The 20,414-nt window shown below is 44.2% G+C and overlaps 1 protein-coding gene across 2 annotated transcripts in view; it reads left to right on the forward strand.

The window, feature by feature from the left end:
• ITPR3 (inositol 1,4,5-trisphosphate receptor type 3) overlaps positions 1-20,414 on the forward strand; it is a 127,957-nt gene that overhangs the window by 7,264 nt on the left and 100,279 nt on the right. The window contains exon 2 of one of the 2 annotated variants that reach the window (XM_027876434.1): positions 16,824-16,894. In XM_027876434.1, coding sequence (XP_027732235.1) covers positions 16,824-16,894 — 71 coding nt within the window. Of the gene's footprint in view, positions 1-16,823; positions 16,895-19,311; positions 19,424-20,414 lie in introns of those variants that run through there. The other variant, XM_027876435.1, reaches the window with a different exon arrangement.

Consider the following 20,414-nt stretch of genomic DNA (forward strand, 5'->3'; position numbering starts at 1 on the left):
TGCTGTAAGGTGGTAAATATACATTAAGTGCTCAGTGTGGTACAGGAACTCAAATGAGGGAGAGATCATGGGGTGGGGTAGCCAAGGAAGGCTTCCTGGAGCTGATAGACCTTGAAGAATTGATAGGATTCAGGTTCTATTCCTTTCCCCCTAGGAATCCCCAGATAGAGTCCCCTCTTTGCTCCCACCGATATTTCATCTGCTCAATTTGCGGCTGCCCCTTAACTAGCTTTGTGACTATGGGCAAATCCTTTCATGTCTTCGGGGCTTGGATCCTCTCTAGCTCTGACAGTCTGGGAAGATTTGTGAATCAGGAAGATGATTTTGGCGGCAGTATGAAAGATGGGTTAGAAGGGGGAGAGAGTGGAGGCAGGAAGACCTGTGAGGAAGCTGTTGGTGGCCACTAGAGCTTGTAATGGGGTGGTGGGAGCTGGAACCGAGAGGAGCGAAGATACAGGAGGTCCTAACAAGGTGCAATCAACATGACTGGGTCACTGATTAGGTATGAGAGCCAAGAGAGGTCTTTTCAGGTCCAGCCAGCTGCTAGTGCCTTCCAATGTAAGGCTATCTTCCTCCCGAATATTCTATATATATATTTTGTGTGTATGTGTATGTGTATGTGTACACATATATACATATGTATACACATATATATGTATGTATGTATGTATATACAAGTTTATATTTTATTTGCATGATCTATCCCCCATTAGAATGCAAGGGCATTCTATTTTCCCATTTCTATCTCCAGTATTTAATCCAGTATCTGATGTGTACTAAGTGCTTAATAAATGTTTGATGATTGATTGATTGGGAGAGATAACTCCAAAGTTTTGAAAGTAAGAGGTTGGGAGTGAATAGTAGTGCCCCAGACAGAAATAGTGAAATTGGTAGGAAGAGCAGGTTTAGGGGAAAAGATAATTAACTGTAGTCAAGATATTGTGGCAGGTTCTCCTAACCATTGTCCTAGCCTGAACCTCCTTAGGAGAAACAGACTGTTGTGGTGCCATTGAGATGAGTATCTGCTGCATTTGGAGCATTTGGAACAGAAAGAGGTAGTAGGGCTGCCCCTTTCCTCATCCTTCCATCTTGTGACTTTTCCTCCCCCTTTGCGGCTATTCATTTTAATTTGGATTGCCTGTTCCCCCTCTTTCCCCAGTGTTCAAGTGATGTGTGACCTTGGGCAAGTCACATATCTTCTTAGTGTCCTTCTCTGGAAAATGGGAATGATCATATTTTTACTACCTATGAACACAGGGTTACTGGGACAATTAAATATCTCACATTTACATAGCACTTGAGGTTTTGGTGTAAATATTATTTTTCCCCACTCCCTTATTATTTATCGTCTCCATTTTAGGGATAAGGTAAACTGAGGCTCAGAAAGGAAATGACTTGTTCAAGCACTAACAGCTAGTTAGTGGGAGTAACAGAGGCAGGATTCAGACCCTGGTGTTCTGACTTCAGATTCATTGCTTTCCCCACAATAATGACATGTTTCTGCAAATGAGAGAGCCTATATGTATGTGAAAGGGCTTTCAAAGTACTAGAGGTGGCACAGCATGTAGAGTTCTGGCCCTGTAGTCGAAGACCTGGTTTCAAATCTGGGCTCTAGCTGTGTGACCTTGGGCAAGTCACTTAACCTCGGTGTTCCTCAGCTTCCTCAACTGTAAAGTGGGGATTATAATAGAATGAGGTCTTCTATTCCCGTTCTTCCTTGGAGTTCCTTGTTGACTACATGCCCACACCTACTGAGCACCTCTCATCACCCTTAGTGTGAGACTGATTTTTAATTCTTTAGAGACAGTTGTATTCTGTCTCGCTGCTAATATGGAAATAAATGTTTACAAATGAGGGACCGGTATATTAATGATAGCTTGTTTATGGTCCCTGGACCTGAGTTAGGTCGGTTGGTCTACAGGTTTCTTGTGATCTGGCTTCAGATGCTGGGGACTCTGTAGGGTTGGGGCAGCCTGGGCCACCTCTCTTTAGGGAAGCCCTTAGGGTAGGCAGTGCTCCTGGAGAGGAGAATAAATAGGTGGGATGGTCTTGGTTGTCTCTGTCCCATCTCCTCCTCCTCTTCCTCTTTCTCCACACCTCCCCTCCCCTCCGTTCCTATCCCCACTTCCCCTCTGGCCCAACTACTTGGAAACTCCTAGAGTGAGTGTGGGGCTGGCTTAGATCAGCTGAGGGCTTTGGGGGAATCTCTTCAAAATGCTGCACATAAATATCAACTCATTATTATTGCTGTTGTTATTTTTATTATTGTTTTATTTTTCCAAATAAGTCCCTGGGCTTACTTTCCAGCACATTTATGGTGTGACATTCTCCCCACCACAGCTAAGAGGCAGCAGTAGTACAGCAGAAAGGGCACTAGATCTGGAGCCAGAAGAGGAAAAGTCCTGGGTTCAAATCCTGTCTCTGCTGCTTTCTGTCTGTGTGATCTTGGGTAAATCATTTAACCTGTCAGGACCTTGGTTCTCTCAGCAGTAAAACAAGGCGTGGCGGTCTCAATGACCTCCAAGGCCCCTTCTAGCTCTCAATCTGTGACCCTTTGACCAGGGGAAGGGATGAAGGACTTCTCACTCTCTCCCACAGCCTCAGCAGTTCTCTGTGGATTTCATTTCACATATAAGTTAGGGGTAGGAATATCCCCCTTCTGTATAGAGAAGCAGGGATACTTTATTGGGGGATTAAGGGAAAATAGAGAAAGTGCCAGCCCTCTGGAATGACTGCAGCACACTGAGGATTAACTATCAGGTTGAGAAAGCATGAATGGGGTGGGGCAGGTGTGGAGGAACCAATGGGGGAAATCAGGAAGAAGAAACCCTGTGGGGGGCTGCCCTCTGCCCCTTGGCCCCTCAGGCTGGTTTTCTCATAGGTGTTACAGTCTGAGCTCTGTGGATCCCTTGACCTTGTCCTGGGTCCAGGTGTCTTCTTCAGCCAAACTGAGTTGATGGATTTACCTGGCACTGTGGATTATAATTGGAAATGCCTAGGTTTGCAGACCCAACTTGTGGCTGGTTGAGCTTTGGGCCCCTCTTTTCCTTTGCCTTGGAATAAGGAATTCCAAGGGTCCTTCTTTCCAGCCTCTTAGGTAATGTTTTATGACTGACTGTCTTGGAGGGCAATTTTCATCTTTCATTCATCAAGGATTGAGTCTCTGTTGTGCCCAACACCTTGCTAGGCATGTTGGGAAGTAAAGACTAATACTTGGAAACAATTAAAGAACAACTGTCTAATTAATACCTCACTTACAGAGGGCTTTTATGGGTAGCAGTGGCTAGAGCTCCAGGCCTGGGGTCAGGAAGACTCTTCTTCCTGAGTGCAAATCAAACCTCAGACACTTAGTAGCTGTGTGACCCTGGGTAAGTCACTTAATCCTGTTTGCCTCAGTTGCCTCATCTGTAAAATGAGCTGGAGAAGGAAATGGCAAGCCACTTCAGTATCTTTGCCAAGAAAACCCCTTAGGGGGTCACAGAAAATCGGACATGACTGCAAAACCGCTACCACCACAACATCGGGCTTTTAAGGTTTACAAAGGACTTTCCTCACGAGCATCCTATAAAATACGTAGTATAAGTCTTCTTATTCCCATATTGCAGATGATGTTCAGAGAGGCTGAGTCTGTGGTCACACAAATAAATGTAGGAGCCATGAGTCAAATCTGCATTAATTACTGCAAGACCAGTGTCCTTAAGCCAGACTGTGTTATTTGGTTCAGACTATAGGTAAGGAATGAAGGGAGATCAATTAAAAGCTGGAATCATTAGGAAAGGCTTCATGGAGAAGGTGGAGCTCTAGATGGACCATGGAGTCATGGGATTTGGAAGGACAGAAGGAAAGGAAAGGCTTCCCAGGCAGGATTTTTTTTTCCAAATGGGATATCACAAACGAGGCAGGGGTGAGTATGTTCTGTTCATAAGGCAGACCTGAGTGGATCCAATATATATCATGCTGAAGATAAGGTCTCCCACGTAGCCAGTGGCAGGGCTATGGAACCAAGGTCCTCTGATTCCAAGCTTGATGTTGCTGCCTTCTCTATGGAGTGGGTGTTGGGGAGTAGTGGTTGTCCAGGCAGGGTTGTGTCAGGTGATGGATAGGCCTTGAAAGCCAGGCAGAAGGGTGTAGTCCTGTTTTATTGGGTGGCAGAGAGTCACCAGAGGATTTTTGTGCTAGGGTGTGCTGGGATGAAAGTAGTGTTTTAGGAAGATTAATGTGAGGGTGGTATATAGGAGGCAATCACCTGGGGCAAACAAATACAAATGTGGGGCCGTGTCAGCACAGCAGTTGTCTGCCTCTGACTCTGGCACCTGCTTATTTGGTTAGCAAATTCCTTTCTCTATCTGTTCATCCATTCTCCATCTTGCCCCCTGTCCATCCCTCTCTCCTCTTTGCAATGGGAGTCTAGATTCAGAGCCTGCATGGAGAAAGTAGAAAGGGCCAAAGATGAGAGAAAATTCACAGTACCAGGGAAAGGGCACGGACAGGCTCAGGACCTCGTGTCCATGTCCTGGACGGGAGAATGGAATCTTATAGGAGGCTGGTCAGGGCTGCACTGATATAAGCCTCTGGCTGTGTTTCCTATCTCTTTGGGCCTTGGGTTTTATATCTATAAAATGGGAACAGTAGCTAAGTCCCCATCCTAGGGTTGTGGAGTAACTGGAAAGAGTGAAAGGCTTGTGGGTAAAGTCAGGATCAGAGATGTTGTTAAGGTTAGGGTGGCAGTGGGGATTTTGGTTAGGTTTGTGATTCAGATTGAGGGGGTTTGAAGTTGGGATTAGGCACAGGGGAAACAGAAAAAACAATAATCCTGCTCTTAAGGAAGAGAACAAGTATTTATTAAGCACCTACTGGGTTCTGGGAACTGTTAACTCATTTGATCTTCACAACAGCTCTGGAATGTAGGTACTATTATTATCCTCATTTTACAGTTGAGGAAACTGAAGTAATCAGGGTTAAGTGACTTGACCAGGGTCACGCTAGTAAGTGTCTGAGGCAGATTTTGAACTTGGGTCTTCTTGAATGCAAAGCCACCTAGCCACCTCAGAAGGAGCTTACAGCCTGATGGGAGGGAGTCATATGTACACAGGTAACTTCGATACAAGGCAGTATATGTTAAATTTTTTTTATTTTTAGGCAATTGGGGTTAAGTGACTTGCCCAGGGTCACACAGCTAGTAAGTGTCAAGTGTTTGGTCTGAGGTCAGATTTGAACTCAGGTCCTCCTGACTTCAGGGCCAGTGCTCTATCCACTGCTCCACCTAGCTGCCCCTAAGGCAGTATATGTTAAGTGCAAAGGAGAAGTCCATAGAAAGTCCTGGAAGAGGTCACTTGTGTCAGGAAAAGTTTCATAGAGGAGGTGGGACCTGAGCTAGGCACTTGAAGGAAAAGAGGGGTTTCTATAGGGCATGGAAGTCTTACCTGGAGCACACAGTGTGGCCAATCTAATCACAGTGATTTGGGCTGGCACAGCTTTAAAAGGGTACCTGCTCCACCATCTCTAGGCCTGGGGTGGGTGGGAGGGGGAGGGAAGAAAAAAAGAAATTTACATAATAACTTTATTATATATTTAGAAAGAATAGCAAGTTGTACATAATAGATTCATAGTTTTGTGTGCAATCTTTTTTTTAAATTATACTATATTGTGGAAAAACTTGTTTTATCCCATAAATGAAAAATAAAAAAATAAATGAAAGGAAAAAAAAGGGTACCTACCCCTCTTCCTACTGCTCCTCCAACCCTATTTGAGCAGCCTTGTTTAAGGATCATGTTAGTGTTATTACTTAGGTGATAATAACTTTCATTTATATAGAGTCAATGTTTATAAAATCTTGGCCTCCCTAAAGATGGGGGGATCTTGTGGAAGGGGGGCCCAAAAGTGCTTCTTAGCCTTGATTTTGCGGATGCCATACCCTCCTCTGTCACAGTCTCAAGGCTGCTGAACGAAGAAAGCCTACCCTCATTTACAATCCATTTTGGTGTCCAAGATAATCCCCTCAAGCCTTCTCCCTTGCCTGTTGTGAAGGCTAATTTTGCCTTTATGTGAAACTAAGCTGTTCTAGTATCAGCTCTGCTATTTATTTGATTTGTGCCCTTGGGGCAAGTCACTTCCTCTCCTTGTGCCTCAGTTTCTTCATCTGTAAAAATAGCGGGTTTAAGTGGATAGGTTTGCTTCCATTGATTTTTTTAAATTTTATTTTAACCAGTCTAAGCCTGATCTTTGCTAGGCCAAGTGTTTGATTTCAGCTGCTTCTGGTATCCTTGAAAAGACCTCAGGAATGATTGTGTTTGGTTCTAGCCATTATTTCACCTCATCCCCCTCCCCCAATCCAGGCTGGCTTTTTTTCCCCCTCTATTAAGACCCAAGTCCCTTTTGAGGACTTCCATTAAGTTCTGGTTTCAAGACTTGGGGAATTTTATAGTTCTTGCCATTTTTATTGCCTCCTCCAATTTTTTTCTTTCCTTAAATTAAGATTTTATTAATGACTTTTCTTTATGTGTCACAATTATTTTAGTATATACGGCACCCTTCTCAGGGGGTCCTTTCTTTTGAAAAATGAAGGCAAAGAAATTGATATAACTATCACATCTGAAAATGTGGACAACATTCTGCACTCATAGTCCCCCACATTTCTGGAAAGGAGGGAGGTTCATTTCCTAATCTCTTCTCCCAGATCAAGATTGCTCATTACAGTTATGCAATGCTTGGCTTACTTTTTTGTGTTCTTTTGGTTTACATTATTGTAGTCAGTTAGCATATTATAAGATCATAGATTGAATGTCTATCTGTGATCATAAATCTGTGGTTTAGAGTTAGAAAGGACTTTAGAGGCCATCAAGTCTTCCCCCTTCCCCCTCATTTTATAGATGGGAAAACTGAGGCCCAGAGAGCAGAAGTAATTAGCCCAGGATCACAGATTTAGGGGTTGTTGGAGGCAGCATTCAGTTTCAGGGCTTTCTGAGTCCAGGTCCAAGGAACTATCCACTGGTTCATCTAGCTACCTCACTTAACTGCCTGCTTTCCATGTTCTTTGCTCCATATTAATCTGCTCACACAAGTCTTCCTATGTTTCTCTGAATTCTTTGTCTTCGTTGTTTTTCATGGCACAGTAATATCCCATTATAGGTACCAAAATTTGTTTAGCCATTCACTTGCTTAAGTTTCCAGTTCTTTGCTACCACGAAAAAATGGAGCTATGAGTATTTTGTTATATGGGATCTTTCTTACTTCCTCCCCATGTTTTCTATCTTTGTCACTAGATGCCTCCGTGAATGGTCAGGGGGTCCTTAACATAAGAGCTCCAAAGACAGGAATCCCACAGCCTCCCTCTACATTGTAAAAAATTTAGTTTATTTTTTTTTAATGAACAAAAATCTATTTTCTCCTCTTCCCATGTTCTTTCTATTGGGAAAAAAAAAGAAAAGAGAAAGATGACTCTTTAAAAAAATTAATTAATTAATTTATTTTTAGTTTTCAACATTCACTTCCACAAGATTTTGAGTTCCAAATTTTCTCCCCATCTCGCCTCCCCCCCCACCCCAAGACAGCATGCATTCTGAATACCCCTTCCCCTAATCTACCCTCCCTTCTATCACCCCCACTTCTGTTATCCCCTTTCCCCTCTATTTCCCTGTAGGGCAGGCTAGATTTATATACCCCATTGCCTGTATAAAAGATGAACTTGTAACAAATATGCATAGCTAAGCAAAACAAATTCCCTCATTGACTATGTAAAAAAAAAAATCTTATTTTGCCCCCCTGAATTCATCACCTCCTTGTTAGGAAATGTGTAGTTTACTTTATCATCAATCATGTGCAATTGTGGTTGGTCATTATGTTGAACACAGTTCTTAAGTCTTTCAAAGTTGCTTTTCTCTATAATGTTTTTATGATATAAATTGCTGTCTTGGTTCTACTTCACTCTGCATTAATTCATTCAGGTCTTTGCAGGTTTCTCTGAAACAGTCTCTTAGTTTTTTTGTTTTTGTTTTTGGTTTTAGCAGCACAATAGTATTCTGTTACATTCATACACCCTATTTTGTTTACCCATTTCCCAGATGATGAACACTCCCTTAGTTTCTAATTTTTTTGCCACCGTTAAGGAAGGTGTTACATATATTTGTGTACGTATGGCTCCTTTTCTTCTTTCTTTGATCCTCTATTTCCTTTTATATTGTCCTGACATCTCCTTCAAGCAAGAGTGCTCTTCATTGTGTCTAGCCTGAATCAATCTTTCCTCCTGTAGCTCTGTAGTTCTGTTTCGGACTGAAATGAGGAAGGTAACAGTGAAGCCTCCAGTTCTACCCCTTAATGAGAATTCCCAGTGATGATCTTCAGCATTCAGCCCCCAGAGTATTTCCTGTCTTGGGAGTTTTTCTCCCTTATCTAATCTCCCCACTGCCCTACCCTGCTTCTGCCTTCATTGCTTTTCTTAGGCTATATCTCAAAGTCCACATTGGGCAGATCAGGTCTAACTTTCCCTGAGATGGTGATTGCTGGAAAGTATTCAAGGCTTTGGGAATATATATGCTACCCTTTTTTTTTTTTTTCTTCCTGAGTTAAGGTCTTGAGTCCTTTCCACGAGACAGAATAAGCAGGAGCAGCTTTCACTGGTCAGCCCTACCTTATTCTACATCTGGCAACATCTTCAACCCCTCTCTAAAGGCAGTTAGGAAGTACAGTGGATAGAGGGCTAGTCCTGGAGTCAAGAAGACCTGAGTTCAAATCTAGGTACAGACATTTACTAGCTGTGTGGCCTTGGGCAAGTCACTTAACATCTGTCTGCCTCAGTTTCCTTTACTGTAAGTGGGGTTAATAATAGCAGCTCCCTCTCAGAGTTGTTGTAAGGATTAAATGAGATAGTTTTTGTAAAGGACTTAGCATAGTGCCTGCCACATAATAGGGGCTTAATAAATACTTGTTCCCTCCTTCCCCTTTTGTCTTCCTGTCTGCCGATTCATCAAACATTTATTAAGGGCCTATTATGTTCAGAGCACAAGACTGGCTGAGAAACAGACCTTGCCTTGTGGGAGCTCATAGTCTAGTAGGACACAAATAGTTATAATATAACATAGAATACAAGTGTGTAAGTCATATGCAAGTCATGTGTTTTCTAAAGTCTGAGGAGCAAAAGGTTATTTTCTATTGGGAGAGAAGGCTGTCGGGGAAGGCTTCATGGAAGAGGTGGCATTTGAACTGGGTTTTGATTTCAGTAGCCCATGATAGAGGTAGAACATTCAGGGTGTAGTGAGGCTCTGAGAGGCAGAAGAATGCAGGTGTGGGCTAGGGTACCATGTGCAGTTCAGTTCAGTGGAATAGATTCTATTCTGTAGGGGCTGTAGTGGGAGGTAAAGCTGCACAGGGAGGGTGATTTCAGTGCCTTGAATGTCAGGCTGACGATTAGGGAAGTGATAAAGAATCCCTGAAGCAAATGTAAGTGAAATAACGGTGGGTTTTGAGGCAGAAGACCTGTTTTCAAAACCTGATTCTGCTGTTTCCTGAGTCTTAATGGGCAAAATTAACCTTTCAGGATTTCAGTTTCTTTCTCTATAAAGTGGATGAGTTGAATTAGTCAGTCTTCAAGGTGCTGCACAGCTTCAGACCCTCTGATGCTATGGTTCAATACCATGGGAGATCAAAGGAGAGAAAGATCATTGTGGGCTAGAGTAGTCAATGAGAAAGGAGAAAACCTCAGAGGAGAAAGGGCTTAAGCTGGATCTTGGGTAATGGATAGAATTTAGAGAAGAGGGAAGAGCATTCAGAGGGGACGAGGAGGAGCAAGAGTGAGGAAGTGGAAATGAACCTTGTGTATGGGCTGGACAGAAAAGAGACCAGGCCGGTTGGAGCAGAAGATTTGTCCAGGAGAGTTATGGGAGGAGGAGAGGTGGGTTGGGGCTCCTTGTCAAGAATAGTGGCATAAACCCAAGTGGACAAGACCTAGGAGGAATAGAGAGATCTGTGGGTAATGTGGTATTGTGGGGAGAGCCCTGGATTTGAACCTGGGTTCCAATGTTCTGCTGTGGTACCTTCTATCTCAGTGACATATCTGTCTCTCGCCCTAAGTTTACCCAGAGCCTCTGGGGAGGGCTATAAAGGGGCTGATGGTGTTGCCCTAAACTCTTATGAGGTAACGTGAGCAGATGCTGAATCTTTTTTAGGGGGTGGCCTGCGTAGAGTTCTGATTACAGGGCCAGGTGTGTGGATACTTATGGACACCTGTGGCCTATGTTAGTTTAATAAACACAGATGCTTTTCCTCTCTCTCCCAGGGGTGAAGGCTGGAGTGAATTCCTACCAAAGACATAAACTCAGTATTTAGAAAATTGCTTAGGGGAAGGGAGTAGAAACAACTCCTGTCAGTCCCCCAAAGTCCTCCCATGACTTTAGATGGGGCTGTGATTATTAACCCTCTTCACTTGTCAAAGACTTATCCATCTTTTAAAAACCAATTTAGATGTTGCCTTCGCCAAGGAGCCTTCCCTAAGTTTCTTGCATTAGTAATGATCTTCCCCCTTGAACCTCATATAGCACTTTATTTTGGCCTCTCTGAGGTACTTGTCCCATATCATTTTGTATTCTAATTAATTATGGATGTGTTTTGAAATTTACGGGTAGCTGGGTGGCGCAGTGGACAGATCACTGGCCCTGGAGTCAGGAGGACCTAAGTTCAAATGTGGCCTCAGAAACATAACACTTACTAGCTGTGTGACCCTGGGCAAGTCACTTAACCCCAATTGCCTTGCAAAATTTAAAAAAAAAAAAAGGAAAAAAAAGAAATTTAGAATGCTCGTATTGGAAGAATCCTTAAATGTCATCTTGTCCAACCCCCTCATTTTACAATGGAGGAAATTGAGACCCAGGATGGCTAAGATGTCAGAGGCTGGATTTGAAACCAGGTCCTCTGACTCCAGGTGTAGTAGTGCAGTATATAGAGTGGAGTCAGGAAGACATGAGTTCAAATTTGGCCTCAGACACATACTAGTTGTGTGACCCTGGGCAAGTCACTTAATCCTGTTTGTCTCAGTCTCTTCTTCTGTCAGATGAGCTGGAGAAGGAAATGGCAAAGCACTCCAGTATCTTTGCCAAGAAAACCCCAAAATGGGGTCCCAAAGAGTCAAACCCATATTAAAAGAAACCCTCTGACTCCAGAGTCAGTGTGTTTTCCACTGTACTGTGTACATTACACCATGATGACAGAGGGGGAAAATTTGTATTTTCTCTAGTGCCTGGCATAGTTTTAGTACATAGTAGACATTAAACAAATGTTTGTTTAATTAGTTAATTAATCAATGAGAGATTTGAGGCATTAAAGGATTATAGAGTCAGAACAAACCTCAGAAGCCATCAGATTCAACAGTCTCATTTTACAGGTGGGGAAACTGAGTACTAGAGTGATGTAGTCATTTGCTCAAAAGTAACACAGATAGTAAGTGATAAAGGTGAGGTTTTAACCTAGATTCTCTGAATCCAGAGGCAGTGTTTTTTCTACCATACCACACTCCTCCCAAGAACAAGACTTGTACTGGGAATGACTTCTCTGTCTTGGGTAGCCTTTAGTCCAAGAAGGCTTTGCTGGGAGTCTGATAAACCTCTTTGTAGGAGAGGAAACGGGATGTGTCATGGTGACACTCAAAAGGAAAAAGGCTTGAGAAACAATTTGCTCCTTTTTCTTCACTTGCCATCTGCCTCTAGGGCCTCTCGGGAACCCTGTATCTATCCTAGAACTAGGAAGGACTCCAAGGTTGGCAGCTGGGCAGACCAGCGCTGTCTTTGCTCTCCTCCCTGGGCAGTGGCAGCAGTAGCAGTATCCGCTGGATGTGACCCTGGGCAAGTCACTTAACCGTGTTTGCCTCAGTTTCCTCATCTATAAAATGAGCTGGAGAAGGAAATGACAAACCGCTCCAGTAGCAGAAGCAGCAGCAGTAGCTGCTGAGGCTGCTGAACTGAATTTCACTTGGAGGAGGAAGCCCCCGGTTAAGGGGCAGGAGCGTCCTTCCTGCACCACTCACCACCTTCCAGAAGTGTGATGTTTCTCATTATTGGCATGCTGGATCGGGAGGTTAGAGAAAGTTTGGTGATAAGGGGTTCATGGGTGTGTGCATGTGGTAGGGGTAGTGGAGGGGAGATAGAAGAATTCCTTGACCACTGCTGCCCAGGCCTTGGGTGGGGAGGAAAAGGGACATCTTCTAGGGCAATTTCTATTCTGACCTCTCACCCCTTGGACATCCTGGGATCCCAAGACATTCTTACTTTGTCCCTCCACTCCTTAGGATCTGATCTCTCCTCCCTCTTCTAGATTTACCTATCTAGTGTGCCATCCCCTCTGGGCCTTACTGTGTGCTAGGTAACAGACTGATCTGCTAAAGTGATTTCTGATAAAGTCATTCCTGCTAATCTCTTAGTGACTGATAATGGCTTAATGGGTTACTCCTCCCTGGTGGTAAATGTTGGGCCCTGGCTCTGAGAAAGCAGTAAATATGTAGGAATTCCAGGTGCTGTAGCTGGCTGGGTGTGAGGACATTTTTAGGAAAAGAGCATCTTCAGGGAAGCCTCTTTAATCATACCATGAAGATACCTGTGGTAGTCTGCTGACCTTGCTTGTAGATTATGTTTTTAAATCCAGATACAGCTTGGTCTGCAGGCATCTGTTGGATCTACTGCCCTCCTCTTCACCTATATCTCATCAGTTCCTTTCCTTATAATTCATTCCCCTCTAAACAGTAAAAACTGACCCCTTGTCCCTCACAGGCAGCTGCCTAGTTTATCTCTCTCATCCATTGTTCACAGTGGGAAAAACATTGGATTTGAACTAAGAGGATTTTGTTTTGAATCCTGGCTCTTTTAGTTACCAGCTCTGTGACCTTGGGCAAGTCATGGGTTGTCTCTGGGCCTCAGTTTCCTCATCTGTAAATTGAGAAGATTGGATTAGATCAGGAGTTCTTAACTTTTTTTGTGTGTCATGGACCCCCTTACAGTCTAGTGAAGCCTACAGTTATTGTTGTTCAGTTATTTTCAGTTGTGGCCAACTCTTTGTGACCCCATTTGGAGTTTTCTTGGCAAAGATACTAGAGTGATTTGTCATTTTCTTCTCCAGCTCATTTTACAGGTGAGAAAACTGAGGCAAACAGAGTTAAGTGACTGGCCCAGGTCAGACAGCTAGTAAGTGTCTGAGGCCAGATTTAACTCGGGAAGATGAGTTTTCCTGACTCAAAGCCCAGCACTCTATCCATTGCACCACCTGGCTGCCCCACCCTGAAACCTATAGACTCCTTGTCAGGCTAATGTTTTTTATTTTTTAATTTTTATTTATTTATTTTTAGGCAGTTGGGGTTAAGTGACTTGCCCAGGGTCACACAGCTAGTAAGTGTCAAGTGTTTGGTCTGAGGCTGGATTTGAACTCAGGCTCTCCTGACTTCAGGGCCGGTGCTCTTTCCACTGCGCCACCCAGCTGCCCCTAAGACTAATGTTTTTTTAAAGGCATTAAATAAAATACCTAAGATTACAAAGGAATCTAATTATATTGAAATGCAATTGTGTGTGTGTTTAAAGTTCATGAAACCCAAGTTAAAAACCCCTGGATTAAATGATCTTTAAAACCCCTTCCAACTCGAGCTCCAATGATCCTTCCCTCCCTTCTTGGCCGTTCTTTATCATCTTCCTTCTAAACCCTGCTCAAAATTGGTCTTCCAGGAGCATTCCTCCTTGCTAGAAATAACAACCTGAGCTGTTTCCTCTGTTTTGTATGTTACTTCTTAAGCATTGCAAACCCTTTCTATCTCTGTGTGTCTCAGAGTGGGGATCTGAGGGGAGTTGGTAGGATCCCCTGTCTCTTGGATCAGACTGGGAACTCTCTGAGGGCAGGCATTATGGGGGAATCCTGAGAGAGGAGCAACCTTGAATCTAAATTCTCTTAAAGATCCTAGCCCGCAGGATATATTCAAGACAAAGAGGTGACAACTTTACATCATTGTCTATCATTTCTTCTATCCTTTTATTTGTCCCTGCTACTGTGTCAACTTGGGCAAATCACCTCTTTGGGTTGCCTCAGTTTCCCCCTCTGTAAAATGAGAACTAGATGACTTCTAAATGCCTTTTTGGTTTGTTTGTTTGTTTGTTTTGGGCTAGGCAATGGGGTTAAGTGACTTGCCCAGGGTCACACAGCCAGTAAGTGTCAAGTGTCTGAGGCCAGATTTGAACTCAGCTCCTTCTGACTCCAGGCCCAGTGCTCTATCCACTGCACCACCTAGCTGCCTAAATGCCTTTTTTAGGGCATTTAGGGCATTTAGGGAAGGAAGATATTGTTTAATGAATGAATGAAAAAAAGTATTTATTAAGTGCTTATTATTTTCAGTAATAATTGTGCTAAGCACTTGGGGATACATCCCTCTGTGACATCATGGATTCAGAAGGTAGAAAGAGCCTTAGAGACCATCTAGTGTGTGTGGGGGGAGGGGGAACCTTTGGCCTCGAGGCTACATATGGCCCTCTAGGTCCTGAAGTACAGACAGCTCTTTGATTAAATCCAAACTTCACAAAACAAATCCCCAGTAAAAGGATTTGTTCTGTAACAGTCGAATGGCCGCACTCAAGGATCTTGAAGGTCCCATGATTGTAGTCCAACCTCGCTATTTTAAATATGAGGAAAGAGAGTTTAAGTGACTTATCCAGCATTGTACTGGTAGTAAGTGACAGAGGCATGATTTGAACCCAGATCCTCTAGGCCCAGAAGGCAATGACCTTTCCAATATACTTTTGCTTTTATTAAGGGTTCTTATTTATAGTCATAACACCATATAATGTCAGAGCTGGAAGGGACTTTAGGAATCATTCCGTCCAGTCTTCTTATTCTACAGATGGGGCAAGTGAGGTCCAAAGAGGACAATCTTGTTTGTCTCTTGGGGGTTGTGGGACAGCCAGCCAGATAGCCAGACAGCTGGATGGATAGAAGGATGGGTAGACACACTCAGATAGATCTTGGGCCTGGGCCTGGCCTTGCTCTGTCCCCAGAATAGGTACACAATAGAGTAAAACATACTCTCAGTAGGTAGCCATTACCCTAGCCCCCCAAACAGCAATAGTTCCTCTTCCTGAAGGCTTCCTGTATCTATGCCCAACTGGGGGGCAAAATTACATTTATCATGTATGTTTTATTTATGTGTAATCCATAATGCATAGGTCCAGTATGTGCTGGGGCCCTTTCTTTCTGTGAGTGTCTCTCTGTCCTCCTTATGGATTGAGGGATCACCTTTTGCAGTATTGGAAGCTGTTCAGGAGCCCATGAAGGCATGGGGTTCAGGGCATGAATGCCAATCTGGGGTGTTAGAGCTGCGAAGTCCCCCAAGGAAAATTGGATTTCCTCCATTTTGTTTTTACTTAGCGCTGCCCCCCTACCCAAACCCTCCTTGTATCCTGAACCCTAATCCTGAGTTTTAATTAAAACCTGAGTTTTAAAGGTAGCTCCTTGGGGGGGGGGGAAGGGGCAGGGAGGGGAGGGTCATCTCAGTCCCTTTAAGGAGTTTGGGACTTAATGAGTGATTCTTCCCCTGAGATATTTACATTTTAAAAGAAGAATCTGGAGAAAGCAGTACTTCTCTGGAATTGATGAAATTCTAATAGAAATATTTCAGACATCCTGAAGGAGTTTCTATGTTTGTGTCTGAGTATGTTGATGGGAATTTTCAGGTATCCTTCCCTCATAGCATGCTACAGCTACACTAGGGTTTGAGGGGAGGATGGAGTCTATGGTGGGACAAGAAATAGGGTAGGGGGCTTTCTCTTTGCTGACATAGACAGGACCATAGATTTTGAGATGGAAGGGGCCTTAAAGGCCATTTTACAGATGAAGAAACTGAGGCTTACAAAGAGTAAATATATTACCCACGGTTGCACATTCAGCAACATAGCCAGGATTCAGATATATGTCTTTAGTCTAAATCTATCTGCAACAATCGTGCTTCCTTCTTCATAAAGTCTTTCCTAATCTCCCTATCTCACTCCAAGCCAGAAGGAATTCGAGGAGGTCTTAAGAAGTATTGTAGTTGGAAATCGAGAAAATGCTCATCAACCAGGGTATGGTTGAATAAGTTGTGGTATGTAATTGTGGTGGAATACTACTGTGCTGTAAGAAATGATGAGCAGGTTGATTCTAGAAAGACAAAGAATAGAAGGACTTGCATGAAATAATGCAGAGTGAAATGAGGAGACCCAAAAGAAAGTTGTACACAGTTAACAGCAGTGTTGTTCTAAGAGGTGTTCTAAGAGTAACTGTGAATGACTAAGCTATTCTGAGTAATATGAATGTTCAAATCAACTACAAAGGATTTAGGAAGGAAAATTCTATCCAGCTCTAGAGAAACAACTGCTATATGGAAGTTATGTATTATATGGTTACACCTACACACACACACACACACACACACACACACACACACACATTGGCCTTCTCTAATGCAGGGCTGGGAAGAAGGGAGGGAGACCACTAGAATTCAAAATTAACAAAAAAAAAGAAAAAAGAAAAAAAAGAAGAAATACAGTATAGTAGAAACTGTTAGTTTTGGAGTCAGAGAACTCAGACAGCCTGCCTCTGTCACTACATGTGTGAGCTTGGGCAAGTCACAACCTCTCTGGACTTCAGTTTCTTTATCTGTTAATGACAGAGTTGGATCACATGACCTCTGAGGCCCCTTCCAGCTCTCAACCTATGATCCCATGATCTTACTCAGTGTTGAGCCCCCCTCAATGCCATGTACATACAGCTGGAGGCATTCAGTAAAGTGTTAGTTGGGTTGAATTTGTTGCTGATGGGGCTGCTCTGTTTCACAGGCTGGTGGATGACCGCTGCGTGGTGGAGCCAGCTGCTGGTGATCTGGAAAACCCACCGAAGAAGTTTCGAGGTGAGCCTTTCAGACAGCCTACCCTGAACAGCAAGCGGTAGAATAAGCAGTAGGGAGAGGGGAGGGCTCAGTGGGGCATCCAGTCTCTTGGTCTCTGCTTCTAACTTGCCATCATAGAAAGAAGTTTATCACTAGAGCTTCTTCCCACTGCCTGGAGGTCAGGGTGGGGATGTCACATCCCTCCATTGGCCCAGATTGGGCTCCTGGTTGGGACTCTTCGTGACTCTTTCTTTCCTCTGCATCAGGAAGACTCATCTTCATGAGTTCAAATATGGCCTCAGGCATGTCTTTGTGACCCCCCCACTTAACTCCGTTTGCCTCAGTTTCCTCATCTGTGAAATGAGTTCAAGCTGTTTGCCTCAGTTTCCTCAATTGTGAAATGAGCTCAAGAGGGAAATAGCAAACCACTTCAGTATCTTTGCCAAGAAAACCTCACATGGGGTCACAAAGAGTCGGACACGACTGAAAATGACTGAACAACAGCAAGAAGGGTGGGGGGAGGGGCTGTCCATAATCTGGGAGAGGAGACAGTGGGGGTGGTAGAGAGTGCAGCAAATCAGCCAGCCTTGGAGATCGGGAGCCAACAGTTTGTATCATGACCCGGCCACCACAAGGAGGAGTATCTCTCAGCCTTTTCTAGTATGAAGACCCCTTTTTAGCATCAAAAAATTTCATAGACCACTCCGCTCCCTCAGGATACTCAGGATTGTGGTTGTACTATGATTGATTGAGAAAATATGTGACTGCATATGGATCCCTTAATTTTTTTTGTTTTGGCGAGGCAATTGGGGTTAAGTGACTTGCCTAGGGTCACACAGTTAGTAAGTGTCAAGTGTCTGATGTGAGACTAGATTTGAACTCAGGTCCTTCTGACTTGAGCCGGTGCTCTGTCTAATGTGCCACCTAGCTGCCTCAAACCCAGTGCCAGCCCTCAAGGAGCTCATCTTCTTTTTCTTTTTGTTTTCTTTATTTTTTTTTTTTGTGAGGCAGTTGGGGTTAAGTGACTTGCCCAGAGTCACACAGCTAGTGAGTGTTATGTGTCTGAGGCTGGATTTGAACTCAGGTACTCCTGACTCCAGGACTGATGCTCTATCCACTGTACTACCTAGCTGCCTCTGGATCCCTTAATCATTAAGGGGTGGGGAACCCTTGGCCTCAAGGCCACCGGGGGCCCTTGCCGTTTGACTGGATTCAGTAAGAGGGCCGCACTTGAGGACCTAGAGGGCCACATGTGGCCTTGAGGCCAAGGGTTCCTCACCCCTGCCTTAATACTAGGAATCAAAAGGCCTGCTGTCTAGACTGGGGAGTCCCTGGGCCAGAAGTTAGTATGTGGGGCCAAGCTCTGCTTACTCCACTAGTGACTTCACTCCCTTTCCCAACTTTCCTTGCACTTCCTTACCTGTAGCCTTGTTCCCTGAGCTAGAACCTTATCCCTCTGGGTCTCCTCCCCCCCACCCCCCAGCCAAACCTTCTCTTTAGGTATTGTCTTCCCATTCAGAATGTAAGCTCTTTGGGGGTAGGGTCGCTTGTTTATATTTGTATCTCCAGTGCTTAGCACGGGTGCCTGGCGAATAAGAGCTTATTATATGCTGCTCTCTGTCTCTGTCTCTGTCTTTCTGTTTCTATTTCTGTCTCTGTCTCACTGTCTGTCTAATAGCTAACATTATATAGGCTTAAAGGTTTTCTGAGCACTTTTACATATATTATCTCATCTGATCCCTGGAAACAATTCCATCACCACTCCCGGCCCCCTCCCCCTCCGAAGGGGTCCTAATCTACTGTTGGGGAATTTCTGATTTAGAGGATGACCTCAGGCAAGTCATTTCCCCTCTATGGGCCTCAGTTCCTCACTTGGTAAGCCCTGCCCTGCTTACCTCAGCGGGATGTTGTGACATGCAAAGAAGATCATGTGCCTGAAAATGCTTTACATGTTCAAGGTGTCATCCTCATTATTATTTTCTGTGACTGAGGATGGAACAGAGACACAGACAGACAGATCCGTGGCGTGATGGGTGAGGCCATGTGGGGTGGGGTAGGGGTGCAGGCAGGAACACGCCAGTGTTGCTTGCCACCATGCTATTCCTGCCCACGCTGGCTGCTTAGGGAAGATTAGCCTAGAATTGTTCTCCCAAGGGATTCTGGGAGATATGCAGATTTTAAGGAAATCCTGATCCCATTCCTAGCCATTTTTCCCCCAGCCAAATTGGAAGGTGGAATATGGTGTTAGTGGGGACAGTGCCTCCTGGATTCTGCTGTCAAATGGCCTTAGACTCAAAGGGTCAGCAGGAAAGGAAGGATGGAGGTCATCCCTTTCCCTACCCCACACCTGATTCTTTGGTCTCTGTGCCCAGGTTTTTCTAAGGGGATCCAACTGTTTTCCCGGATGTTCCACCCACTGCCATAGAATTATGGGGCAAGGGAAAGAACACTTGGGTGTATAGGCCTAATGACCTGGGCATCTCCCTGGGGACCTTATTCTGTTGAGAATGACTATCTGGACAGAGCCTTTCTCCAGAAGGACCCAGAGAGGTGAGTGGCCCAATTCCCTTCATGTTCTGGCTGGCAGGTCTAAATGACCCAACCTAGAAAAACTGCCTGTTAGGCTCAAAATTGAAGGAAGTTTGTGTTCAGGCTTTACTGTGTTTGCAGATCCAATTGACCATTTTCCCATGATGGACCCCAAAGGTACAAGAACAGAAGAGATATTGGGATGCCCTTCCAGAACCTATTGTTGCCATGGCCCAGACTCCCATTTGGGTTGGCAGATCTAAGGCTGTGGGTTTCCTTTAGAGCTAGAGGGATTTAGGTTAGACAGTGTTAGCAAGGACTTGCAAATAGAATTCCAGCAGAATGCCTTGGGATTTCCTTCCCTAGACGTCTGGCAGGATCATGAGAAGGCCCTTCCTACAGGGAGGAGTCCCTTTGGGAATTTGGGATTCCTTCTAGGGTTTTCCTCTCTGGGCCCTGCTGAGAGGGTGTAATATGGGAATATGGAGCTCTGTGTGTGTGTGTGTGTGTGTGTGTGTGTGTGACAGAGAGACAAATAGACAGATAGAAACAAAGACAGAGAGAGAACCAGAGAGAAAGAGAAAGAAGTGGGGTAGGAGAGAGACACATAGAAAGGAGATAGGTGAGATGGGTGGTACAGAAAGACAGATACAAAATGATCAAGAGAAAGAGAAAGACAATGAGTAAGAGTGAAGAGAGACAGGATGGGTAAGTCAGAGAAAGGCGAGGCACATGGAGACAGAGAGAGAGAGACAGACTGAGGGAGAGAGACTGAAAGAGAGAAAGGGGACAGGAGAAAGTGACAAGTGGGGAGAGAAGAGGAGGAGGAAGAAAAGAAAGAAAGAAAGAATGAAAGAAAGAAAGGAGGTGTTTGTGTTTCTGGAGGACTGAGTTGCAGAAAGGGTCTATACGTGAGGCTAGGTATATGTGTTTATGTCCAACTTGGGTGTGTTTGCTTCAGCAAAGGGATGTCTCTCTCTCTCTCTCTCTCTCTCTCTCTCTCTCTCTCTCT

The sequence above is a fragment of the Vombatus ursinus genome, unplaced genomic scaffold (assembly GCF_900497805.2).
Source record: "Vombatus ursinus unplaced genomic scaffold, bare-nosed wombat genome assembly UNPS02014811.1, whole genome shotgun sequence".
NCBI lineage: Eukaryota > Metazoa > Chordata > Mammalia > Diprotodontia > Vombatidae > Vombatus > Vombatus ursinus.